At 51.5% G+C, this 26,405-nt stretch overlaps 1 protein-coding gene and 1 long non-coding RNA gene across 2 annotated transcripts; one reads left to right on the forward strand and one right to left on the reverse strand.

Moving 5' to 3' along the window:
* Positions 1–8,939: 8,939 nt before the first annotated feature.
* On the reverse strand, positions 8,940–16,714 carry LOC311586640. The gene is made up of 3 exons (XR_014775605.1): positions 15,915–16,714; positions 10,097–10,155; positions 8,940–9,072 (listed from the first exon to the last, which is right to left on the reverse strand). It is a non-coding gene; the product is annotated as an uncharacterized lncRNA (long non-coding RNA).
* On the forward strand, positions 9,060–26,356 carry RHOF (ras homolog family member F, filopodia associated). The gene is made up of 5 exons (XM_084762744.1): positions 9,060–9,413; positions 9,693–9,780; positions 23,411–23,520; positions 23,604–23,738; positions 24,714–26,356. Exons 1-5 carry the CDS (start codon positions 9,276–9,278, stop codon positions 24,876–24,878), a joined length of 636 nt encoding a protein of 211 aa, XP_084618870.1. The 5' UTR covers positions 9,060–9,275; the 3' UTR covers positions 24,879–26,356.
* The last annotated feature ends 49 nt before the right edge of the window (positions 26,357–26,405 follow it).

A 26,405-nucleotide genomic window follows, 5' to 3' on the forward strand; every position in this document is an offset into this window, starting at 1 on the left:
TTGTGTGTTTGAATACTAGGAGCGGGGGGAGGCAGACGTCGACCCCAAACGAGTTGCAATCGAGGTATCTCGGCTCCTGCTTCCTCTTCGGCCTTCACACCCCCTCCCTCCCTGGAGCTGTACTGGGGAGGGGAAACCAAGATTTGGAACCACATTCGCCTTCACATTCCTGGGAGGATACAGCCCTCGCCTGGATATGGAAGATAGCTTTTTTTTTTCCTTTCTGTTTTTATTTTTGGAGGGGAGCGCACAGTAATTGTCCTGAACACATGCTTCTTCCTCCCTCCTTCCTCCAGCCACCAGCGACAGAGTCCCCTTTTTTGCATTTATCATGTTCCTTCCCCTTTCTTTATTAAAGGTCCGGGAGTGGCGGCGGCCAATCAGCGCTCGGCTTCCATTTTGTGAGTTCAACTCTGAGGCTTCCCCGGCTGTCGCGTGGATATGTTTGCAGACCCTTCGGTCTCTCTTCTCGGGCTGCCGAGGCGAAGAAGCCGCCTCGCTGGGGCTTCGTGGTGGTGTATTTCATATTGGGGCTCTTTTCGGGGTTTGTAATTTGGCCGTGGGTAGGTAATTGGCTGGAGCAGGGCGGCAGGGCGCGGCAGCCAATCAGCACGCGGCTTCTATAGGGCTTGAGTTATTAGACGCTGATCTCAAAACATCCTTCATCAGACTCCAAGGAGAGGCCAACAGATGAGGGGAGCCATTTTTCTGCAATGGAATTAAATGGCCAAGTGGGTTTTTCCTTTGTTGCAAATGGGGAATGCTTTTCCTTTGCCTCCACCATCCAGTTCAGGACGCCTGAATGTGTTTAACATTTGCCAAAGGACTCACACTTGGAAGAATGAAGAAGACCTTTTAAAAAGATCTGGATTTTTCCTTATGACTTGGAATCCATCTTTGTCTTGTATAACTAGGTCATAGCACACTATTAATGTCAGCAGTTAACAGTTTTGAATTCAAAAAACCTAAGTAAATGACATATTTATTTTTTCCTCTTTTTCTTGGGTGGGTGGGGGGGAGAGCTTGGCGCTGTCTTAAATCTGTATTCTCTTGACTGAACAATAAATTTTTAAATATAGTTTCCTCTATTAAACACTTAAGCCTGGCCATCTTATTAACTTTTTTAATAAGGTAATGTTTTAAATGTATAGTTGTAAGAGTAGCGAAATAGCAGCAACAACAAAAAAAATTGTGAGCTGTTGTTACTGTTAAATTTTCTAAAAAACCTTTTACATTGTAAGTACCCAATCCATTCTGTCCTTACTGCACTGCAGTTTTCATGTTACTGTCGCCTGAGATGTCCTGACTTTTCGGAGCCTTGATCTGCATGTATGTCTTTGTCTCTGTCTGATGTAAGTCAGTTACAATGCTTTTAGACGGTTGCTTTTATAAAGCTACGGTTTTTAGCTTCAAGCTTTTTTGGAAATGTTTACAGCAATAGATGCTATTCAGATTTCTTCCCAATAACTCGTACACTTTGAGAAAAATCGATCAATTTGAAGAAAAACAGCTGTTTTGTTTTTCTCGACTGGGGGGGGGTGGTGAGAAAGGAAGACCTTCTTTGTATAAAAAAAGACTAAAAGCCGTCACTGAAAACGAGATTAAAACTGGAAAACAAGTCCTAGCTGGTTCAAGCCAAACACCTACGTTAACTCGGTGGTATTTTCTATGGTGGTTGGGATGGCTGGTGAGCTGTTTTTGCCTTTTGTTTGACTTGACTGTGTTTTCGCCTTTTGTTTCTTAATGACGATCACACCATTGCTAAATCCAGAGCAGTAAACAGTCCTCAGCGAAGCCGCCTTTTTGCCAGCCCAACCCTGGAAAGTTTGCAGTCGTGGAAGGAGCAGAAAATACCATGAGTGTAACTTACAAAAAGGTAACAACAAAAGAACACCATTACCCCAGATTTTTCCCCCAACTAAACAAAACAACAAAACCTGTTATTTCTCTAACACCTCCAAAAACACCGTCCAGCTTTTTCTCCTAGACTCCATGGCACCGGGCTGAGCCGGTAAGTAAAAAACTAAAATAAAATTAAAAAAAAATTTTTTTTAAAGTGCCTTTTGCCCCCTTCGAGGAACTCTTGATTGAGCAGGGCCATGGACTGTAGGTGATTGGGAGCTGATGTTTCTGGAGCTTGAGTTTGGCAGTCGATTGCAGTGGGTGGGTGAGGGGACAAGGACTCTCCAGACCCCTTTGCCTCTTCTGCTCCAAAGGCGAAGAGAGATCTTCCCCGTACCCTGGGGCATCCACGGAGCTGCCTGCGCTAGTTCTTTTGGCTCGCCTCAGGTCTGAACCTTGATGGCGGAGGAGAAATTGACGTGCTTTGGCGATTGGAGGGGCTAAAAAAGCGAGGAAACCTTCCCTCCCATGCTAAGGTCTCGTTCCCATTTGATTGTGGGGTTTCTGCACCCCGAAACTGGCTTTTCGGGGCTCCGTGGCTCGTCTGCTTTTCCAAAGAGAAAAAGGACAAAAGGCCGGCGTCCATGTTGGCACCATGACGCAGCATCTCTCCCGCCTGCAGCCCGGCGCTGCCTGTCCTCCTGGCCGCGCTCGCTCCTCCCTCCCAAACACGAATTTTATTTTCAGGGCTTTGAGCCGGGCTTCGGGCTGGGCCGGGTTGGGGCCAAGGCTGGGGCCACCCGGCCGTTCAATATTGCGATGGCTAATGGCGGCCGGCTTTCCTCCTTCCTTCTGCCATTCTTCTTTGTCCCGGTTGTCGCTGAGAGCCGGGAGGCAGTCCCGCCCCTCTTAAGAGCCTGCAAGAAACGGCACCCGCGATCCGGGTGACGGGTCTCCCGGGCCCTTAGGCCTGGGGGGGGGGCGTCGCAGACCTTTAATACCGGCATTCGCCTTCCCCACCCCCACCCCGGGGCGCGGGGTGCGGCTGGGGCAGTGGCGGTCGCGGGGGGGAAGCGGAGGCCGAGGAGGGCGAGGCGCTGGAGGAAGACGGGTTGAAGACCCTGGTCTCCGCAGCAGCCCCAGACTCCCGAGGCCCACGGGGGCACGAGGCCTCGCTCTCTGGCTCCAGTGCCTGCCGTTCTGCCTCAGAACAGGAGCCAGTAGCCAAGGGCTAAGAGGCTGCCCAAACCTCCCTTCACTGCCCACTGGGCTTCAGGAGACCCACCACTGCCTCCCCTAGTCGTCCTTTGATAGCGGAGCCGGAGGGGCGGGTCTCCCCTTTTGTCCCACTTTGGGTTTGAGGCCTTCGCAGTGACTGGGTCCCTTCACTTGGGATGCCAGAGGCACGGCCTCCAGGGGTTGGAGGTGTGTGCTGGAAAGGAGGGGGCTTGGGGCCTGGGAAAGCCGATTGGGGCCTCCCTCTCGGGATCCCCCCCCCTCCCCTTCCACACCCCCCGCCGCGATAGTGCCCGAGGGTAAAGTCTTAGATCTCAGCCTTCCTGGGGGAGGGGATGCGGACAGGGCGGGCCTTTGGAAATGCAGATGAGCCGTCTCCTGCTGCTTGTCGCCCGGGCTGAACTTTAGTGACTCAGCCACCCCCACCCCACCCCCACCCATTCCAGAGTGAGGGCCGCCTTGTCAGCTGGGAAAGGGGGGCAGCATTTCTGAGGCTCCCTTTCTATCTAGTAGACCCTGTTGGTTTGCTTTTTGGCCAATCCGTTCTCTGACCTACACACTATGGAACTGCCTTAACAGATCCTCCGAATTTACAGGTCTTGACCGGAGACCGGAGCAGTGTCTGGGTTATCCCCACAGTAGACAATCCTTGCGTCCTCTGGACATTTGGAGCAGGCCTAAATTGGCTGACAGCCTTCCCACCAAGGTAGGTAAGAGCCCTTTCCCAAGTTGAGAAAACTTGTTTCAGGGGGCTTGGGCCTGTGGCCTTCGAAGGGCGGCTTGGGATCCCCAAACCCGCTGGGCTGGTTCTGCAGCCCCTCCCCCACGCTGATGTGGCGGGTTGTGTGTGTGTGTGTGTGTGAAATGGGCGGCCTGCTGGGTCCAGTGCAGCCCCGCCTGCCAGCCTCTGTTGTAGGGCGTTTTTGGGGCGGGCGGTTCTCTGCCGAATTTAGCAGCTTACTAGAGGAGAGCTACGAAGTATTTCCCAGTGGTGTGCTTTATGGTGGGTGGGAAGGCCCCCTGGAAGCTTCTGAAGACACGGACTGCTGCCAGACTTGCCCGCGGTGCTTCAGCCATTCCTCTTGAGCCCCATTGGGGTGACCAAATGAGCCAGTGGTGTCTGGCTTGCTGGGCAGACAAAGAACCAGAAGACCTGAGTGTTAGCCAACTTTCCGAGAGAAAAGGTTTTCTTGACTTCTTTTCCTGGTTTCTCACAGCGTCCTCCTGGCTCCTAGCAAGGCCAGGCGTGGTCAGCCTGGTTTCTAGGCCCTGATGAAGCCGGACATGAAAGTAGGCTGGGCCCTTTACCTGTGGTGACCTTGCATAACCGACAAGGTCTGCCTTGTAGTCTCTACTCGGTCTCTCCATCTGTACAGGCATCAGGAGTTGAGGGGGGGAGAACCTACTAAGCCCAACTGTGCCTGTCTCTTGACTGTCTCATTAAGAAGTGCATCTAAGTTTGCCTTTCTAACCCGCCACTTTGCCTGACTCTCCCTGGTAGGTGACACCTGGCATATCCCCCAGTTTGGTGGCTAGCAGTTGGCATGCTCTCCTCCCAGGTGGGAAGTTTCACTGCTGAAGGTAGTGTGGCCCTTGATCTGACTGACCCCTCCCCCTCCTCCCCCCAAGTGTGTTTCTAGTTGTTACTTTGATAAGCCATTTGGCCGCAGGTGCCAAGGACCATGCTGGCTGCTTCTCCTATTGGGGGAGTCTGAGCTTCCAGCAGCCTCTGGTCTTCCCTTTTCTCCTCACCCCTACAGGGAGTGCTTAAGTGTGGGTTAGGGACCCTGGAAGGGCTCTCCCTGCTGTGGTTGGAGATACGCTGTTGCCTAATCAAGGATGTTTCATGTCTGGCTGCTGTGGGTTAGCTAAGGCCCGCACTAGTGACCTTGGACCAGTGCTTCTCTCCCCCCCCCCACCCCCATGTAAAATGATTGGATACCTGCTGGAAAAGGTTGGTGGGTGTGGATTAGGTGAGATTAAGCGGGCCTGACTCCCTGCTCTGACCTCACAACCAGTTGGCCTCCATTGTGATAGGTTTTGTTGCTGGGAGTGGCTGCAGCAACTGGGGGTGGGGGCTGGGCCGCCTCCTGGGCTCCTCCCCGCCAGCCCACTTCCTGAAGCACGTGCTGGAGCCTCCAGGCAAAGGAGAAAGAAAACTGGCTCTGCTTGGGAAGGCAGCCAGCCCTGTTTTTCTTCCCGTAGAATTTTGAGTCCAGGCTGTTTCCCCGCTCTGCGGTGGGGGGGTCATGATTTAAGGGTCACCCACCAATGGCCCCAAGAGAAATGCTTCACCCAAGGTTATGAGGCCACCACGGGCAGAGCCTGGACAGGCTTCCAGGTGTCTTGATTTTAAGCCCAGAGCCTGGGCCCATGACACCCCCTTGTCCAGCTGTCTGGGTTATTTTAGGCTCCCTCCCATGACAGCTGTCTGGTAGCAAGGAACCACAATGGTCCTGTGGCTCCTTCTGGTGCAGAGGGGCCAGGCGACCAGGCGTGGATGAGCTATCTTTTGTGCTGGGAGGGTTGAACTCACTCCCAAAATGAGAAAAGCCCAGGAAAAGCGCTTTCCTCATTTGATTTTCTTCGTATTCTAGATACCCTATAAGGCTTTGAACCCAGTTGATTTTACCTAAGGGCGCTCTCTGCTTCTGGTTAGAGTCCGTCCTTGGGTGTGTGGTCTTTATCTCCTCCAGCCCCAGACTAATTGATTGAAGTCGTGCTGTGTCAGCTGTACCCTGGAGGGCTACAGGCTTCCAGGGGCAATTAGGCGCTAAACTGTGGTATGGTGCTTGAAAGGGAAAGATGGAAGTGACAGGGCCAGCTTGTGACTGTCTCCACTTAAAGCTTTTTCGCCTCCCTTTCTCCTTTCTTTTGGCCCCCTTTATCACCTCCCCGGCAGCAGGGTGGGGCAGTTTGTCCCGCTGTTGTTCCTGGCCCTGAGGGGGTGCCCCGCCCACTGGTCACCCACTGAGCTGGGGGCGGGGCTGCTTTGGCCTGCTGAGAGAGGGCCACGCCAGCGGAAGGCCTGCCTGAGCTGGGAGGTGCCTAGACTAGCTTTACTACACAGATTCCAGTGTCCCCGCCCCTTCCGGCTCCACCTGGCCTGGAGCCCAAGACTGGAATATGACCTTTCAGACGCTGGAGTGGGAAACAGCAGCCAAGATGGGTCGGAGTACCCAGCCATCACCGCTACCTCGACCCTAGTGTCTTCTCCGATCGTCCCGTATACTCCTTAGCACCTCACATTGGCTGTTTTGTTTTGGTTTGTGTGTGTGTGTGCGTGTTTATTTGTTTCCTTTTCAGCCAGGCTTCCAGAAGTAACGTGCCCATCCTCCACTCCTTGAGCTGTTAGGAAGGGAGACTAACTACCTAGCCAGGTCCATAAGATAGCCCAGCACCCCAGGCAGCCTGGCTGCACCCCTTCTCCCCTCCCCTGCTTTATCTGTGGAGTCTCTAGCTGGAGTCTTTATCTCCCATCTGCATTTGGATAGCTAAATTATTGATTTATGGCCCCTCTTAAGTAGGGGAGTGGAGCCCTCCGTCTCCCCCACCCAAACTTGTACTTAGGCCTGAAAGACTAAAGTTTAGCCTCTGCTCTCCTGGGCTCACCCATTGGCCTCTCTGTGTCCCGGTCTTCCCAGTGACCACCTGGCAGCTCCCTGAGGGGTTTTGATAGGAGAACCAGCCAAGGCCTTTCTCGCTGTCCAGGAATTCCTAGAGAACCAGAGCGTGACCCTGCCCCCACCCCCACCCCAGAACATCTTGCAGGTGAGGGAGTGAGCCAGCCATGGTGGCTGAGTGTGTGTGTGTGTGTGTGTGTGTGTGTCTCCCTTCCGCTGGGCCGGCCTGGCCTAACCCCTGAGGAGGCTCTAAACAGCAGCTGGCTGGATTCCTGGATATTTTTAGCTACAGACCCAGCCCCCACCATCGCCATGAGAGGTGGGTCCTAATCCAACTCTCGAGGCCTACTAGCTCTGGGGCTTCTGCCAGCCTCCTGTTGAGGGGTTGGTGAGGAGGCAGGCCGGAACCGGTGGCCGTCAGTGCTGCCCGAAACCCACCCAAGCCAGAGCTGTTCGCTTTGGAGCCTCTCCTTCCTGCAGTTTCCTGCAGACTTGCTCTGGTCACCTAGGATGGGGACTCCCGACCCAGGTTTGGGGGAAGTTTGTAGAAAAGTCAAGAACCTTCTTTTGGTTGTATGTCGTAGAACAAGTTCTTTTTCTTCTAAGTGAATTCTCCTGTGGCACACGCAACCAGCCAGCCTCCTGGGGTCAGGCACCAAGCCCAGAGGTGTGAGAAGAACCCCGAAGTCCTTGCAAAGGTGAGTGCGTCCCAGCTCACTGGAAACCTCCCTCTTGTGCAGTCTACACCACTCTGGAGAGAGGCCTGCTCTACGCCTCTGAGGAATCTGTCTTCTAGTGTTCTGGTACATTGCCCCTCCTTTTTTACCATTCTCAGGGAGCCACTGAGAGATAGTGCTAATCCCCCCCCTTGGTCTTTTTGGGCCACCCCCTTCTTCTTCAACCAGCAGTAAGGCCCTCCCTGATGTAGCACGTTGCCTTGACAACCCCTTGGGTTTTCCAGCCGCAGTACATTTACCCAAGGTAGGTGCCCCTCCTGCTTCCACGAGCTCAACCCTGTGCCCAGCTGTACCCAATACAGCAAACACAACCTTCCCTGGTCCCTCAGTTGTCCTCTCAAAATGGATCTCGCTGGTGCTGGACACTGACAGGAACATGGCTGCTTCTCAATAAACAAGTTGCAAAAAAGGAATGAACGTGTTGCTGACCATTTGTCTCAGGGGCCCTTGATCCAGGGCAGGGATAAGACAGGATTTCTCCCTAACCCCTGGAGGTTGGTTCCAGGTTATATTTTTGAGTTTCCATGGGCGGTCGCTGCTGCCCTCAGGTGGTACAGTCTTGCATTGCGTCTCCTGGAGGAATGGGGAGGGGGCGGGGAAACGAGAAGAACCGACCTAGCATTTATGGAACTCCCGGTTGGTAGTATCCCTCCACAAAGTGAAATCTTGATGTTTGCTGACAACTTGAAAATCGGGAATCTTCAGGGTGGAGCCCAGGTCAAGAAGATCTCTGAGCTTTGCCAACTCTTCTTTACAGAAATGGACTCATTTGCTCCAGCTAGGAGGATCATATTCATACTAATTCTCAGGGTCCGCCTACTTCCGACAGACCGTAGGGGTCCTACTGCTTGACCACCGGCCTGGTTTTGGAAATGGACCCCCAGCTCATAATAACAGGAAAAGGATGGGTCACAGTGACATCAGCCAGCTAAACTTGCTTGTATTACGCTCTTAGCCAAGAGCTATTTGAATGGTCATGGGAGTGGAATTCCTGAGATGAAAGACAGGGCCAGAGGACACCAGAACACTTTTTAGTAGAGAGGGGGGTTACCAGTCTCAACTAGGTCTCTCGACCTGTCGCCCTCGCGACATGTCATGCTTGGGTTCACCCCTCTGAGCCTGGCTCAAATATTGCCCACGTATTTTGAGACAACGGGCTACTCCTCTGAAGTCAGTGCGGAAGGCATTCCCCGGCAGGGGGCGCCGTGGCTCCACCGTGCGGGTCAACAACGGGTCCGAAGGGTAGGTGAGCAGAATTCCTGCATTCGAACCCTGACGAGGGCCAGAGTCAGACTATGTGGACACACACGACCCACGTTCTGGTGTCTTCTATGGGACGACCGCGGCTACAACTTAAAATAGGCCGCATCAGCCGAGTAGCAAGCGAGGGCTGGATGCGAACCCAGGCTACTGCGGTACAACCCGCCAATCAAGGAGTCTCTATGGGGGTGGGGCCGGCCAATCAAAGGGTCCTCGCCAGAAGGCGGAGCCTGCCAATCAAGGGCTGTCGGCGTGAAGTCGCAGAAACCACGAATCTAACGAGCCGGGGGTGTGCAGGGACGTGTGGTGATGGGGATGCGCTGCGCTTGCTCTTCAGCATCCGGTTCCTCAAAGCCGCTTCATTTCCCCTGGGACTGAAAGACAAACCCCAGGTGTTTGTGGGACCATAGCAGAGGGGAATTGAGGCAGGGAGGTGAGTCCGGGAGGCTGCCTGGCAGAAGTGGCGCCAGCTGCCCGAGGGTGGAGCCTTGTAGTCCCGCCTGCAGCCCCGCCTCCACCCTGTCGCTCAACTGGGCTCTGGGCAGCGCACAGCATCCAGCGCTGCGGGCTCCGGGCTATGGACGCCCCGGGTGCTCCGGCCCCAGCTGCCGCCCCCAGCTCGGCGAGAAGGGAGCTGAAGATAGTGATTGTGGGTGACGGCGGCTGCGGAAAGACATCGCTGCTCATGGTGTACTGCCAAGGCTCCTTTCCCGAGGTGAGGCCCACTAGGTGGCTGGAGGGGTGAGGGTGGGCTTGAAACTGCAGGGAACGAGGGGAGCCCCACCCCCTAGCCTGGACCCAGGCCCCAACCCTGGACCATAGACTCCAGGGTGTCTCCTCCGGGCAACCCTTCCAGAATTCTTGAGCCTAGTGGTTTGCTAGATCTGAGCTGGATGCAGTGAGGGTGTTAGACAGTTGTGGGGGAGGGATATGTCTGGGACTCCAGGTCTCCTTTGCACCCCTTAAAAGATCAACCCGACCCCCTCTCTCACAGCACTATGCCCCGTCGGTGTTTGAGAAGTACACGGCTAGTGTGACAGTGGGCAACAAGGAGGTGACCCTCAACCTCTACGACACAGCTGGTGAGTGCACCAGAGCCCAGGAGGTCCCCGTGGTCATCCCCCAAGGGATTCCCCTGCTTGTTGGGGCATTTCCACCCTGACACCCTAACATGCCTGGTCCCTGCAGGACGCTAGCTGGCTGAGAGGCTCTGGGAGCCAAAAGGACCTCAGCCATCTCAGCTTTAAGTGGAGGTTGAGGTGAATTCTGAGCTCCCGCCCCCCCCAGCGCCCCCCCCCCCATTGCTATGTTCTGTTAGCCACCCTTGTACCTCTCCTGTGGTTCTAGAAAACGTGGGTTGTACTTCTGCCCCCCAAGGTTGCAGAATTCATTACTTACTGTGGTCGCTGATTAGAGTCCCCTGGGGCTTGGATTCCAATGGGCTGCGTTTCTGGGCCCTATAATTTTGCGTTAGTGAGATACTGATCAGAGCTGTGACCCCAGCACGCTGCATATGGCTGGCAGGACTGGATGTTGAGACCCCCCCTCCCCGCCAAGGCCCTGTGAGTGGCCCTGTGTCCCTGGCTTCTGGGATCCTAGAGCTACAGTCCATACTGTGTTTTCTTGGTTTTTTCACTGAGGAAACAGACAACCTTAGAAAAGGAAATGGGTCAAAATAAGGTTCCATCTGCTACAGCTGGCCCCTCGAAGAGGGAACTTCTGCTCACAGCCCGCCGTCACTGGGATTCCCTTCGGGATGTCATCAACATTTTTGCAGGGTAAAGGGTTGGACCAGGTGGAACCTCACCCAGTTCTGTGACTCAGTGTTTGGTGACTCGGGTAGAACCACGTCACTGAGTGCCCCTTTCCCCGGCTAGTCCATCCTTGTATACGTAAAAGCCTGTGGTCTTAGATGGAGCCCAAGTCTAGATAACCTCCCCACCCTTCCCGGAGAAGTTCAGGAGGGGGCTGTCCCCACAGCCTCTACCTTGCTCCTGTAGTGGGCAGGTTCTACTGGAGAGACTCCCACCCCTCTGGGTGGCTCACTGAGGCTCCCCGTCCATCTTCTCCCTAACCCCAAGTGTGTGAGGAAGGAATTCCTGAGGTGTGTCCCAGAGAGCAGTTAAGAGTCTGTCTGGAGGACCTACTTTCACAGGTCTCTTATCTAGGAGCCAGGGAGGGGCAGGACCATTGACCACACTTTGGGGGAAGTTCTGGTTGAGCAGAGGTATTGCATACCGCCCCACAGCTCCAGGAGAGGCCAGGAAGTCTATTTTTTCCCTCCCTCTGCCATCAGCCTTTCCTACCACATCCCAGAGTTCCCTGTTCAGGACCGTTTTCCCCACCAGACCAAAGCAGAGAGCATTTGGGACATTTTCTAGTAAAAGAAAGACGCCCAAAAGACATACCAGGCAATCGTGTGTCATATGAGGGTTCAGAAAGCTGCTACTAGGTAGAAAGCTTGTCCCAAGAGGCTGTGGGGGTTGGGGATTGGGGGGGGGGGATGGAGGAAGACCCCAGTGGCTGTCACTAGGTTGTCTATTCAGGCCAAGACTCCTGACTTAGTTCCACTAATTGTGCCACTGGGGGCACCTGGGGCTCAATTTTTCTTATCTTTCATCAGAGCTAAAACAGTCAGGAGAGCCGGCTGTGGTGGCGCTCGCCTTTAATCCCAGCACTTGGGAGGCAGAGGCAGGCGGATCACTGTGAGTTTGAGACCAGCCTGATCTACAAAGCGAGTCTAGGTCATCCAAGGCTACACAGAGAAACCCTGTCTCGAAAAAAACCACACACACACAAAATAGTCAAGAGAATAAAACCAAATTCATATCCTCAGGGGGGCTGGCTCTTGGGCAGCTGGGCACATACTGGTCTTTAGACTTCTTTGTTTTGTGCTAGAGATGAAAACCAGACCCCTGTGCGTACTCCACCACTGAGCTATAGCCCCAGTCCTAACTCTGAGTTTGTTTGAGCCAGGGTCTCTGTTCCTCTGACTGGCCTCAGACATGCTGAGCACCCAGTGCTCAAACACGCCTGTGCTGCCCTCTACTTCTCCAGTCTCCTGCCTCAGCCTCCTGAGGCATGCACACTAACATGGCTCTGGCCCCAGCTCCTTCTGTAGGGGGTAGAGGATCTAGAAGCCCCCTCAAGAGTGTCCACCATGACTAGGGAAGTCCTAATAAGTAGGGGGAAATTCCCTGGCCGGTGAGCAGTATACTTGTGAGGCTGGGTCACTCCTCTCATGTGTGTGTGTGTGTGTGTGTGTGTGTGTGTGTGTGTGTGTGTGTGTGTGTACAGTGTTTGTCAGAAGGAGGCTCCAGAAGTGACTGTGGAATAAATAAATTCATCATCGGGGAGATGAGTCAGCTCTATCTTGTGGCCGGGTCTTGGGGTAATGTGGTAGAAAATGATGGCCAGTAACTGTCTAGACCTGAGAAAAGTGGAGGCTAAGGGGGCGAGGGCAATGACTGAGTTAGAGACGAGTCTAATAAATGTCATAGAAAGCTCTAGAACTGGGGAGAGGGGCCTGCCTTCCTAGTCAGCAGTGATCAGAATCACGAGACAAGAATGACCCCCACAAAAGTTGGTATTTTCACAAACCCAATATGGAGCAATGGCCATAGGAAATGCTAGTTCCGTGCCCACAGGGCCCTCGCACAAGGCCTGCCTGCCTGCTTGTCTCCATCCTGCGGAAGCACTGGGTGCTCAAGAGGTAGACGGGGCGGGGGCCCTAGCACCCATAGCCCCAGGAGCCTCCCCTGAACCCTGACATCTTCAGACAGGAAGCTGTGGTGAGGCCAGAAGGTTCCTGGGCAGAAGGGTGGTGTTATGGTGGCAGTGGGGGTGTCTATCATCTAATCTTGGGGGGGCAGGCACAGAAGCATGGGGAGCTGCTTGAGAATCAGTAGGGGAAAAAATAGGAGGGAAACAGGAGCTGCTAAAGACAAGGGTCAGGACGAGAGGGGTCCCCGGGGAGGTAAGGGGGTGAGCAGGGAGAGCCCCATCAGACCTAGTAAAAGTGGGTTCCTCCTTCGGCAGCTTCCCCATCTCATGTGGCCCACCCCTTCTCTGACCAACACTTTGTCAAAACGGGTCACCTTCTGCAGTGCAAATGCCGCCCCCCAGCAGATTTGGGGAGCATCGTGGCCTGATGACATTGCCACTCTTTAACACAGTTCTACGACTTAGGGACCCTGTCCCGGAAAAGGAACGTGGTCAAGGGAAAGCCCCATTTCACGGAGGAAATACGTCAGGTGGGGTGACTACTTCACTTCCACCTGCCCCACACAGACTGCTAGCCGCAGGAAAACGGGCGAGACTTCAGGGGGACTCTGGCCGGCAGCCCCATTTCTCACTAGAACCGATGGCGTGCTCAAGATGGCTTGTATGAATATGGGCAGGTGACTAGGCCTCTTTATGGGCAAAACAGGGTAACAGAGCAACCTGGGGGATGGGAGGTCCCCTAAACAGGTCAGAGACACAGGGGTTAGAACTGAACCCAGGTCATTAACCTACCTTGGAAGTTGCTGGTTCCCATAGAAACTACAATAGCTGTGGTCACACCTCTACTCAGGCCCAAAGTCTTTTTGTTTCCCAATCAGGACAGGGCCAATCACCACTATGCCAGATAAAGGAATTAAGATTTAGAAAAGAGCCGGGCAGTGGTGGTGCACGCCTTTAAACTCAGCACTCACTTGGGAGGCAGAGGCAGGTGGATTGCTGTGAGTTTAAGAGGCCAGCCCGGTCTACAAAGCGAGTGCAGGACAGCCAAGGCTACACAGAGAAACCCTGTCTTGATAAAAAAAAAAAAACAAAAAAGGATTTAGGAGAGAAAGTACTAAAGTCCCAGATGTATATGCAAGTCATGCCCCGTGAGCAGTGGGTGTCCAGACCTACCCTCGAGGGAAGCATGGGGCAGCAGTACCTAAATTTGTCTCCCCCACCCACCCAAGACAGGGTCTCTCTGTGTAGCCCTGGCTGTCCTGAAACTTGCTCTGTAGACCAAGCTGGCCTCGAATACAGAGATCTGCCTGCCTCTGCCTTCCAAATGCTGGGACTAAAGGCATGTGCTATCACAAACCAGCTCAAATTTCCTTGTCTTTGTGAAAGACCCACACTCGCTCCTAAGAAAAGTCAGGCCAGGTAGAAATCAAGCCCGAGGAGGAACTAGGGTCTAAGCTGGCACCCCATTCCCTCCCAGGGGCCCCCTTTCCCTCGAGACAGCTGTTTGTGCCACCTGCCTTTCCTGTCAACCTTGTCAGGGCCGGGGTGTTGCCCTAATTTATTTATTTATTTATTTATTTATTTTGTGTTGTCCTAATTTAGTGTTCTGTTGTTGTAGTAAAACAGTGACCATAAACAACTTTGTGGGAAGAAAGTTTTTTTTTCCTAAAAAAAAAAAAATTATTTATTTATTTATTTATTTATTAAGTATACAGTGTTCTGTCTGCATGTACACCTGCAGGCCAGAAGAGGGCACCAGATCTCATTACGGATGGTTGTGAGCCACCCTGTGGTTACTGGGAATTGAACTCAGGACCTCTGGAAGAGTATTCAGTGCTCCTAACCTCTGAGCCATCTTTCTAGCCCCGGAAGGGTTTATTTCATGTACAGTGGTACAGTGGTGACTGAGGGAAGCCAGTGCAGGAACTTCACACAGAACCTAGACCAGTGGTTCTCAACCTTCCTAATGCTGTGACCCTTTAATACAGCTCCTCGCCGGGCGCGGTGGCGCACGCCTTTAATCCCAGCACTTGGGAGACAGAGGCAGGTGGATCACTGTGAGTTCGAGGCCAGCCTGGTCTACAAAGTGAGTCCAGGACAGCCAAGGCTAACACAGAGAAACTCTGTCTCAAAACAAACAAACAAACCAACAACAACAAAAAAAGTTCCTCATGTGGTAACGATCCCCCAGCCATAAAATTATTTTGTTGCTACTTCCTAACTGTAATTTTGCTACTGTTATGAACTGCAGTGTAAATATTTGATATGCAGAATATCAGTATCAATATGAGACCCCTGTGAAAGGGTCACTTGACCTCCTCCCCAAAGGGGTCATGACCCTCAGGTTGGAAAAACGAGGCAGGACCCGACTCAGAGACCATGAAGGAATGCTGCTCACTGTCTTGCTCAGGGGTGGCACCGCCCACAGTGGACTGAACCCTCCTCCACCAATTAGCAATCAAGATAATGCACCAAAGACATGCCCACAGGCCAATCTGATGCTGGCCGTTGTCAACTGAGGGTCCCTTTTCTCAGATGTCTCAAGTTGACAACCAAGATTAGCCATCTCAGGTGTCCAGAAGGAAGCTCTTTACCTGACTTCTGGTGTTTGCTGAAGGAAAAACACCTAGATACCCTTTTTCACTTACAGAGTGATTAGCTGTGTGGGGTGAGTCACCTGTCTGTAATTTGGTTTCTCTGGCTAGAAAAGAAAGCCTACTAAAGCCTGCCTTGTTTTGTGGAATGGTCAGTGTTTTAAGTGTGTGTGTGCACACGTGTGCGCGTGCAGGGCCAGCTTAGTGGTTTAGAGTGTTCTATAAACTTAAGTCCAGTTTTACCAGATCCAGACATGGGGCTAGAGAGATGGCTCAGCCGCTAAGAGCACTCCGATGTTCTTTCAGAGGACCTGGGTTCAATTCCCAGCACCTATATGGCAGCTCACAACTGTCTGGAACTTCAGTTCCAGGGGATCCGACACCCTTACACAGATATACGTGCAGGCAAAATACCGATGCACATAAAATAAAAATGTCATTAAAGAGAGAGATCCAGATTCCATGGGCACCCACATTCTCAAGTGTGCAGATCTATTTACTGATGCACACATTTATACAAAAATTAAATTTTATTTACATATTTATTTTGGTTTTTTGAGACAGGGTTTCTCTGTGTAGTGTTGGCTGTCCTGGACTTGGTTTGTACAGTAGGCCAGCCTTGAACTCACAGCAGTCCGCCTGCCTCTGCCTCCCCTGTGCTGGGATTACAGGCATTTGCCACCACACCCTACTCAAAATTAAGTTTTAAAAAGCATCTTTTAGAGGGTAACATTCACAGGTAAATGCTACTATCATTGAGCATCCTTGTAATTACTCTCATCAAAACCAACCTGCTTTTACAGCTCCATTTCACAAAGAAGAAAACTGAACGTGGGCTTCAATCCAAGGCGGGAATCCTTTGAGGGGACACTTTTAGAGTGGCCTGGCAGGCACCTTACCTTGGCAGTGAGGACTAAGCTGTGTGGCACTGCAGTTTACAGAGTGCCCAACTGTGACCTTGACAGAGGTGCTCTCCTCAGCCACCTGCACTCTTAACAAGAACTTTGCCTGGCTGGCTCACCTCCTGGGTGCTTCCTGGATTAGCACAGGTCAGGAAGTGACACACCCATAATGCCACAGGGCTGTGTGGGCACAGGGCTGGACTTAGCTTTTCCCCCTTTGCTCACTCAACTTTTATTGTGCTCACCTGACTCCCAAGGCTTGCAATGGGCCCCCCTACCCGGGGAGGGGGCAAAAGTCATAAAATATATTGTGACATCAGATAGTAAGATGCAGCCGAAAGAAAAAGAAAGAAAACCTTTGTCATGGGACAGACAGACAGAGGCCATTGCTTCAGGGTAGTCAAGGAGAGGTCCCTGGAGGAGATGTGACATTTCTCATTAGACCCAAAGGTAAAGAGAGAGAACCAGCCAACTGCGACCTGTCAGGAGAACCTTCTGGAAGAGGGAACAACCAGAGCAGTGTATGTGAACGCTTCAGCCCACTGTGGTTCCACTTCCTCCAACCTACAGCAACCTGACCCCACCCACTTTGACCCAGCCGGCAGGCTTCAATGTAATAGTTTGAGTCCTTGTCACTCAGCCCCACACATCTCAGCCTTTGTCTTTGCTGCCACTTGAACCGAAACAAGCCAACGATTAGCCAGTATTTCCTGAATATCTCCTGGAGCCATGAACCCTCTTTGTTTTTGGTTTTTTTGGGTTTTTGGAGACAGGGTCTCTCCACCGTAGCCTTGGCTGTTCCAGACACACACTGTAGATCAGGCTGGCCTGGAACTCAACAGTGATCCACCTGCCTCTGCCTCCCAAGTGCTAGGAGAAAAGCCATGTGCCACCATGCCCGGCTTGTTTTTGTTTTTGTTTTTGATACAGAGTTTCTCTGTGTAATAGCCCTGGTTGTCCTGGACTTGCTTTGTAGAACAGGCTGGCTTCAAACTCAATATCCGCCTGCCTCTGCCTCCTGAGTACTGGGATTAAAGGCATGCACCATCATGCCCGGCAGCCAGAAGCGCTTTTTTATTTTATTTATTTATTTATTTATTTTTTTTTTTTTTGAGACAGCCTTGGCTGTCCTGGACTCACTTTGTAGACCAGGCTGGCCTTGAACTCATAGCAATCTGGCTGCCTCTGCCTCCTGAGTGCTGGGATTAAAGGTGTGCGCCACCAGGCCCAGCAGCCAGAAACTCTTAAGGATAGACGTGGTGAATCTCTGTCCTGACAGTGTGCCCTGTCTACAGATGAGACAGTAAGCAGGTCTGTCTGTGTCTGTGGAACCTTGTCTGGAACTGGCTGGATGGGGCACACTTGGAAGACATGCTAAGAGCAGGGAAGGCCTGTCGGAGGAGGAGATGGCTCAGTGGTTGAGAGTTCAGGTCCCAGCATCCACATAGCAGCTCACAATTTTCCGTAACTCTAATTCCAGGGGATCTGACATCCTTTGCAAGCGCTGCATACACATGGCACACAGACATAGATGCGAGGAAAACATACACATAAAATATATAAACCTTTTTTTTTTTTCTTAAAGCATACAGTGAGGCTGGAAAGAAGGCTTGTCAGTTCGGGTAGGGCACTGGTTGCTCTTGCCAAGAACCCGGACTAGGTTTTCAGTGCCCACAGGATGGGTCATAACCATCTGTAGCTCTACTCCCAGGTCATCCTGTATACACAGGAATACACATGATGCCCACCCATCCAAATACGCAGGCAAAACACTCACACTCACTGTGAGTGTGGTTTGAAGGAAAAGAGTCCCCATAGCTCATATGTTTGAATGCTTGGTCCCCAGATAGTGGAACTGTTTGGAAAAGATTAGGTGGTGTGGTCTTGTTGGATGGAGGCGTGTCACTGTTAGTGGGCTTTGAGGTTTCAAAAGCACATTCCAGGCCCAGTTTCTCTCTCTGTAACCTGCATATCAGATGTAGAACTCTTAGCTACTTCTTGAGTGCCATGCTTCCCATCGTGATGATAATGATGGACCAAGCCTCTGAAAATGTAAGCAAGTGCCAATTAAATGCTTTCTTTTAAAAGTTGCCTTGTGGGGTGGGGGGGGGCTGGAGAGATGGCTCAGAGGTTAAGAGCACTGGCTGCTCTCCCAGAGGTCCTGGGTTCAATTCCCAGCAACCACATGATGGCTCACAACCATCTATAATGTGATCTGATGCCCACTTCTGGTGTGCAAGCAGGACACTGTATACATAATAAATGAATAAATCTTAAATAAATAAAATTGCCTTTGGAGCCAGGTGTGGTGGTGCACACCTGTAATCCCAGCCCCAGGGAGGCAGAGGCAGGCGAATCTCTGTGAGCTCGAGGCCAGTCTGGTCTACAGAGCAAGTCCAGGATAGCTAGGACTATAAGAGAAACCATGTCTCGAAAAACAAGAACAAATTGCCTTTGCTGGGGTTGGGGATTAGCTCAGTGAGGATTTAGCTAGGCAAGTGCAAGCCCCTGGGTTTGGTCCTCAGCTCTGGGGTGAAAAAGTTGCCTTGGTCATGGTGTCTCCTCACAGCAACAGAATAGTAACAAGACATTTAAAATGATGGCCACGCTACACAGAGAAACCCTGTCTCAAAAAAAAAAAAAACCCAAAAAACAAAAAACAATGGCGATGCAGTGGGGCGCCCACCTGTAATCCCAGCACTCAGGAGGCGGATCTCTGTGAGTTTGAGGCCAGCCGGTCTACAAAGCTAGTTTTAGGATAGCCAAGGCTACACCGGTGATACAAAAAACAAACAAACAAACAAAAACCAACATAAGATGAAATGAAGGTAAAAATAGAAGATGTTTACTGTGAAAAAGGAAATAATATAGTGTGGGTGTTTACAAACAAAATACAAAGCTGGTCGGGATGGTAGACACCCATAACCTGAGAACTAGGGAGGCTGAGGCAGGGGAATTGCCACAAGTTCCAGGCCAGCATGGTAAAGCTGAGCATTTCAGCTCAATCTGATACTGTTTTAAGATCTCTTCAGCAGTGCCCGGCCTGGTGGCGCACATTTTAATCCCAGCACTCAGGAGGCAAGAGACATGTGGATTACTGTGAGTTCAAGGCCAGCCTGGTCTACAAATTGAGTCTAGGCAGCTGGGCTGTTAAAACAGAGAAACCCTATCTCGGAAAAACATAAAAAGAGCCAGGTGTGGTGGCCCACACCTTTAATCCTAGCACTCGGGAGGCAGAGGCAGGCGGATCACTGAGTTTGAGGCCAGCATGGTCTACCAAAGCGATTCCAGGACAGCTAAGTCTAACACAGAGACCCTGTCTCAAAAAAAAAAAAAAAGTCTGGGGGCGGAGGCTAGAGAGATGGCTCAGTGGTTAAGAGCACTGACTGCTCTTCAGAGGACCCAGGTTCAATTCACAGCACCCACATGGCAGCTTACAACTGTCTATAACTCTAAAATCTGACACCTTCACACAGACATACATGCAGGCAAAACACCAATGCACTAAAACTAAATTATTGGAAAAAAAAATCTATCCAGCAGCCAGATGTTGAACGGTTTCTTTGAGGGGGGAAAGGAAAGAGCTGGCACAGGAAGCCATTGGTAGCTGGCCATAGTGATGCACACCTTTAGTCAGAGCACTCCAGGAGGCAGAGGCAGGCAGACCTCTGAGTCTAAATAGATCCAGGAGAGCCAAGGCTATATATTGAGACCCTATCTCAAAAAAATAGAAACCACTGGTAATCTGGAGAGGATGGTCTGGGGGCAGGACCACTAGCAAGCAATACACAGATGCAAGCTGTGCACAGGCTCTGCATTGACAGCCACCAGCCTGGTGTGGCAATTAATCAGTTAAAATGTAGCTAGCCGAGTGCAACCAAGGAACTCAGTTTCTTTTCTCTTGTTAATTAGTTGACATTTGAACAGTCACACAGGGCTGGAAGCTATCCTGTTGGATGCACATGAAGATTGCTTAGTGGGATAACATCCTGAGCCAGTGCCCCACCATCCCACAAAGGGTGCCTCCTGGTAGTAGCGAGGAGGGGGCTTGGGCCAAAGGACAGTGACAGTGTAGTTTCCCTGCTTCAGCTGTCATCACGATGGCTGTGCATACTCTCATAAACCCTGCACGTTAGAGAGCTACTGGCTGGTGGCAGCCCACAGAACAGGTTTTATTATTTGTCTATGTCCCAAGTTGGGTGGGCTGGAATATGATTTGCCAGCACTTGGAAATTGGAGGCAGGTGGGTCAGTAGTTCAGGACCAGCGTGGGATACATAAAACCTATCTCAAAAAAACAAAACAGGCCTGGGCGTGGTGGTGCACGCCTTTAATCCTAGCACTTGGGAGGCAGAGGCAGAGGCAGAGGCAGGTGGATCACTGTGTGAGTTCCAGGCCAGCCTGGTCTACAAAGAAAGTCCAGGACAGGCAAGGCTACACAGAGAAACCCTGTCTCGAAAAATAAAAAGCCACAGCTGGGCAGTGGTGGTACACCCCTTTAGTCCCAGCACTCAGGAGGCAGAGATAGTTAGATCTGTGTGTGCTTGAGGCCAGCCAGAGCAAGTTCCAGGACAACCAGGGCTACACAAAGAAATCCTGTGTGAACTCCCCCAAAATACACACACATACGTATGCAGGAGCCAGACCTGCCTGATGGTGCACACCTTTGGAGGCAGAGGGAGGAGATTTTGTGAGTTAGCAGCCAGCCAAGGCTTACATAGTGAGACCATCTTAAAAACAAACAGAAAGGGATGGGCTGGAGAGATGGCTGATTGAGAGCACCAGCCGCTCTTCCAGAAGCCATGGGTTCTATTCCAAGCACCGCTCACAACTGTGAAATTCCAATCCCAGGGGATCTGGTGTCTTCCTCTGGACTCTGATGGCATGTGGTACAGAGACAGCCAGTGATTCAAAACACTCATTCCTACTTAGAAAATATGTCAATTTTTAAAAGTTGGGTGCTGGGCAGAGGTCCTTTCTGCTCTTAACTGCTCAGCCATCCCTTTAGCCCCCAAAATAAGTCAATGTAAAAATTTTTAAGTGCACGCCTTTAATCCCAGCACTCGGGAGGCAGAAGCCGGTGGATCACTGTGAGTTCGAGGCCAAGTGAGTCCAGGACAGCCAAGGCTAACACAGAGAGACCCTGTCTCAAAAACAATTTTTTTTTGGTCTATATTCTGTATCAGTGTTTTGCCTGCACATATGAGCACCATATGTGCCTGGTGCCCCCAGACATCAGAACAGGGTTTCGGATCCCTTGAAACTTGAAAGTGGAGTAGTGGATGATTGTGAGCCATCTTGGGAACGGAACTTAGGTCCTCTGGGAGAGCAGCAAGTGCTCAAGCCCCAATAAAACAATTAAAACGAGAGGGGGGGGAAGGGAGAGAGAGAGAGAGAGAGAGAGAGAGAGAGAGAGAGAGAGAGAGAGAGAGAGAGAGAGAGAGAGAGAGAATATATGCATGAAAACCTAGTCACTAGGGTAAAGGTTAACCACTGACCTGTCACTTATACCTGCTGGGAGAGGGAAAATCTACAACAGAGTAACACTGGGTATATCAAGCACTCCAACAGGCCTCAAGTTGACGATTTGTATAATGGACTCCACAGGGGGTTTTATGTGCTTTTATTTGGTTACAGTTAGGTGTTTTGTTTTTGGAGAGTGTTTCTCTGTGTAGACTTAGCTGTCCTGCACTCATTTTGTAGACCAGGCTGGCCTCAAATTCACAGCCATCCACCTGCCTCTGCCTCCAGATGGTGGTTTTTGTTTTTGTTTTTATTGGAGCATGTGTATGGCTTTATTTTGTTTTCTTGATTTTGGGGATGTTGTATTAGATTTTTTTAAAAAAATTATTTTTTTTTTTGGTTTTTGGAGACATCCCTGGCTGTCCTGGACTCACTTTGTAGACCAGGCTGGCCTCGAACTCACAGAGATCTGCCTGCCTCTGCCTCCGTGTGCTGGGATTAAAGGCATGAGCAACCAAGTCCGGTTTAGATTTTTATTTTTATTTTTTTAAAGATTTATTTATTACTTGTACATCTGCCCACCAGAAGAGGGCACTAGATCTCCTTAGAGATGATTGTCAGCCACTATATGGTTGCTGGGAATTGAACTCAGGACCTTTGGAAGAACAGACAGTGCTCTGAGCCATCTCTCCAGCCTTTGTATTAGTTTTTTGTTTTTGAGAGACAACTTAAAGTTGTGCGAGTAGGAAAGAGAGACAGAATTTTTAAATTTAAAAATTGTTTTAACTAACAAAAAATAAAAAAGAAATTCTTAAATAATAAATAAAAATTTTAATTAAAAAAATAAGGATAAAAGCCGGGCAGTGGTGACGCACACCTGTAATCCCAGCACTTGGGAGGCAGAGGCAGGCGGATCTCTGTGAATCTGAGGGCAGCCTGGGCTACAAAGCTGAGTCCAGGACAGCCAAGGCTACACAGAGAAACTCTGTCTGGGGGGAAAAAAATTCTCTTCTCTCTGGGAGCCTCCTCCAGCTACACGTGATGGTACACCCAGCACACAGAGCTGAGGTGGGCAGATGGCTGAGCGTTTGAGACGAGCTTGGGCCACACAGCAAGGCCAAGGCTACATAGTAAGATCCTATGTCAAAAACAAACTAAATAAATTAATGAAAATTTAAAAAATAATAGGCTACTTCCAACTGGGCAGTGGTGGCGCACGCCTTTAATCCCAGCACTCGGGAGGCAGAGGCAGGAGGATCCTGTGAGTTCGAGGCCAGCCTGGTCTACAAAGCAAGTCCAGGACACCAAGGCTACACAGAGAAACCCTGTCTAGACACACACACACACACACACACACACACACAACTAGTTTGGTCCATGCAGCAAGTTACAGGACAGCTAGGGCTACATGGAGAAACTTTGTCTGGAAAAACAAAAGCAAACAGAAAAGTTACTTCCAAATTTTACAAAAGCTAAACGAGCCTAGGTCAAGCTTCTAGGTCCTGACTGGAGGGGCTGTGGTGGGCGGTGTCAGAGGCTGCTGCGTGTTCCCCAGATGGACATCAGCTGCAGCGGGAGCTGACTGTCCCGCCCCGTGAGAGATGTCCTTATAAACGTGCTTATTCCTACCTCATTAGCACTTACAAGAATGGGCCAGAGGAATCCATGCAGCAGCCCCAAAACCATGGAGCCCTGCGCCCACTTCCGGGCCTTGGGGGATAGCTGAATGGGCAAGACCCCACCCCCACCCCATGTGAGTCGTAGGCTTGTCAGGCAGAGGGGCGCGCCCATCCTCGTCAGAATGGCTGGGGTTTGCTGTTTCTTCTCAATTGCCAGCCCAGCTGAGCGCTGCCTGGGTTTGATGGTGTATAGTCTGTCACCCCTTTCCCTGTCCTACCCATTTTATAAATGAGGAAAGCAGCCCCCCCTCCCGAGGTCATCCCCCCACCCCCCACCCCGCGCCGCAATCAAAGCCTAGACAGGGACCCCAGGCAGTCAGAAACTCATGCCTCTGACCCGCTCTGGTTCCAGGGCAGGAGGACTATGATCGGCTGCGGCCTCTGTCCTACCAGAACACGCACCTCGTCCTCGTCTGCTATGACGTCATGAACCCCACCAGTTATGACAACGTACTCATCAAGGTAATGTCCCGCCTGCCTCTGAGGTTGGCGGATAGGGGCCCCAGCGTGGTCTCTGCCCTAAACTCCACCTTCTTCCTCCTCAGTGGTTCCCCGAGGTCACACATTTCTGCCGAGGGACCCCCGTGGTGCTTATCGGCTGCAAGACAGACCTGAGGAAGGACAAGGAGCAGTTGCGCAAGCTCCGGGCAGCTCAGCTGGAGCCCATCACCTACACACAGGTGGGCCAGGGCTCCACACAGGCGGGCCAGGGTCCCCCGCTACCGCGCAGATCCATGATCCCTCAACACCGAGAGCCAGAAACCACCCAGCCCTTGGTCTTCTCAACTGGAGTGCCTGAGCAGGCTTTTGGAGAGCTGAAACAAACAAGGGTCTAATGGTCACCTAAAAGGGCTGGAGAGAGGGCTCAGAGGTTAAGAGCACTGGACTGTTCATCCAGAGGTCCTGAGTTCAATTTCCGGCAACCACATGGTGGCTCACAACCATCTGTAATGTGATCTGATGCCCTCTTCTGGCCTGCAGGTGTACATGCAAGTAGAACACTGTATATGTAATAATAAGTAAAAAAAAAAAATTTTTTTTTTCAAGACAGGGTTTCTCTGTGTAGCCTTGGCTGTCCTGGACTTGCTTTCTGGCCCAGGCTGGCCTCGAACCCATAGTGATCTGCCTGCCTCTGCCTCCCGAGTGCTGGATTAAAGGTGTGCGCCACCATGCCCGGCTAAATAAGTAAATCTTTAAAAAAAAAAAAAAAGTCATCTAAAAAAATAGAGAGCAAAGTGGTGTACACTTTTAATCCTCAGGAAGCAGATGCAGATGGATCTCTGTGAGTTCGAGGCCAGCCTCTTCTACATAGCAAGTTCCAGGCCAGCTAGAGGCACCTAGTAAGACCCTGTCTCAAATAACTAGAAAGAAATAAGCACTAATAATAGTAAAAGAAAGACTTTTGTTTTTATTTTTTTCACTCCAGGATGGCACTGACAAGGAATAGACTGAGATGCAGCTGGCCCTAGCCATGCAAACACCAAACTGGCCAGGGCTGGAACAGAGACAGGGGTTCCCACCAAGGTTGCGTTTCCAACTCTGGAGGACCTCCAAAGCCAACTCCAAACTCCTAAGACTCTGGGGGGGGGGGGGTGGGTGCCGGGAGGCTCAGGCCCCTCTTCTAATTAGTACCTCTTCTTCCTATGCCCTCCCAGGGCCTGAATGCCTGTGAACAGATGCGAGCTGCACTCTATCTGGAATGTTCTGCCAAGTTCCGGGAGAACGTGGAAGATGTCTTCCGGGAAGCGGCCAAGGTGGCCCTCAGCGCCCTGAAGAAAGCACAGAGGCAGAAAAAACGAAGAATCTGCCTACTGCTGTGACCCTGGCACGGATGGCCTTGAGGTGGAACTGTCGCAGCAAGGGACCCGGGCCCAGGCTCCTGCTGAGATTCTGACCCCATCACAGCCCTGCAGTGCCTGGCATCTGGGGCTGGACTCTCAGAACAGTCTGCAACTGTCCCCTCTGGGTTCACACTGTAGTCCAGTGGAGGAGGAGGAGGAGGATGTCAGACCCACCAGTGTTCCTCTACCATGGGACCGGCACTTGTCCCCAGGCCGCAGGAGGGTCCCTGTCACAGCTCCTCCTTGCCCCAGCCATGTGTGTTTCCCTTTCCAGACCCAATTCATGCTTGAACCTCAGAGCAGCATGGAGAGCGTGGGTATAAATGTGGACGCACAGTGCTGTTCCCAAGCCCGCTGTCCCTCTGCCACTGCATCGCTGAGCTTCTGAGATAGTCTTAGCTACGTTGTCCAGCCCTTTCCTGTTTCCCCTCAGGAACCTGGGGGCCACAGCCTATCAGGAGAACACAGGCCTCAAGCCGGACACGGGGCTGGTTTCAGCCTCTCCCTACATACCACACTGAGGACTTGTGCCTCAGTCTTGATCACAGCCTGAGACCCATGCTAAAGGGGAGAAGAAACAAGCTCTCAGAAGGTCAAAATAGCTGGGCGGTGGTGGCGCACACCTTTAATCCCGGCACTCGGGAGGCAGAGGCAGGCGGATCGCTGTGAGTTCGAGGCCAGCCTGGTCTACAAAGTAAGTCCAGGACAGCCAAGGCTATACACAAAAAGAAAATGAAACAAAAAAAGGTCAAAATATTTTTGGGCCACCCATCTGATCGCTGCTTACAGCTGACTTCCACTGGAGACTCCTGGTGGACAATGCTGTGTCTCTGTCGGGGGCCTCGGGCCAATGAGCTCTCTCCTTAAACTATGTCCCATCTATAAATGGCCAGGGTTGGGTCATTTACATGGTCAGGCCGTGCATCACCCCACTCAGTCTCTGATTCAGCCATGATGTGGAGCTCAGGGGTGGACTACTGCTGCCTCACTCTAGAACTGACATGGCCACCCCCTGCTCACGCTGGACATCTCCTCAGAACTGGTCTGCAGACCACCGGTGTCTGTGACCCTGAGATCCTTGCGTCCTGACACTCCTTCCGGAAGGCTGAGAGTCTGCGGTTTTAGAACTTTATAAAGCCAAGTATCCCAGGTAGCTTTAGTGACTCCAGGGGGAAGCAAGCAACATGGCCTTGGCTGGCATGACTGTCCCAGTACCTCGACTCATCCCCCAAAATCAAGTTGCCAAGGAAAGAGACTTCTGACCCCCCTCCCCCAAAGTGTTCCAAGGCCCTGCTTGCTGTCCCCTGCAGAGCCAACCAAGGACCTCTTGTTCTCTCTGAATCCAAGACCTTGTGAATAGATTACAGTCAGTAAACCTGTGGGCCATATGTGGCCCCTGCCTTTTTTTTTTTTTTGTAAATAAAGTTTTATTGAAAAGCCACAATTATGTAAAGGCAGTTTTTGTTTTGTTTTTGCTTTGCAACTGCAGGCTGAATTACCACAGGA

This window comes from Acomys minous (assembly GCF_964271855.1).
Source record: "Acomys minous genome assembly, chromosome: 16".
In the NCBI taxonomy this organism is placed as follows: domain Eukaryota; kingdom Metazoa; phylum Chordata; class Mammalia; order Rodentia; family Muridae; genus Acomys; species Acomys minous.

Excerpts from the sequence above, each read along its gene's own strand:
- RHOF (XM_084762744.1), top strand. The coding sequence starts at position 9,276 with ATGGACGCCCCGGGTGCTCCGGCCCCAGCTGCCGCCCCCAGCTCGGCG. Across the intron at positions 9,781-23,410 it reads CAACCTCTACGACACAGCTG|GGCAGGAGGACTATGATCGG; the intron begins GTGAGTGCACCA and ends CTCTGGTTCCAG. Across the intron at positions 23,521-23,603 it reads ATGACAACGTACTCATCAAG|TGGTTCCCCGAGGTCACACA; the intron begins GTAATGTCCCGC and ends CTTCCTCCTCAG.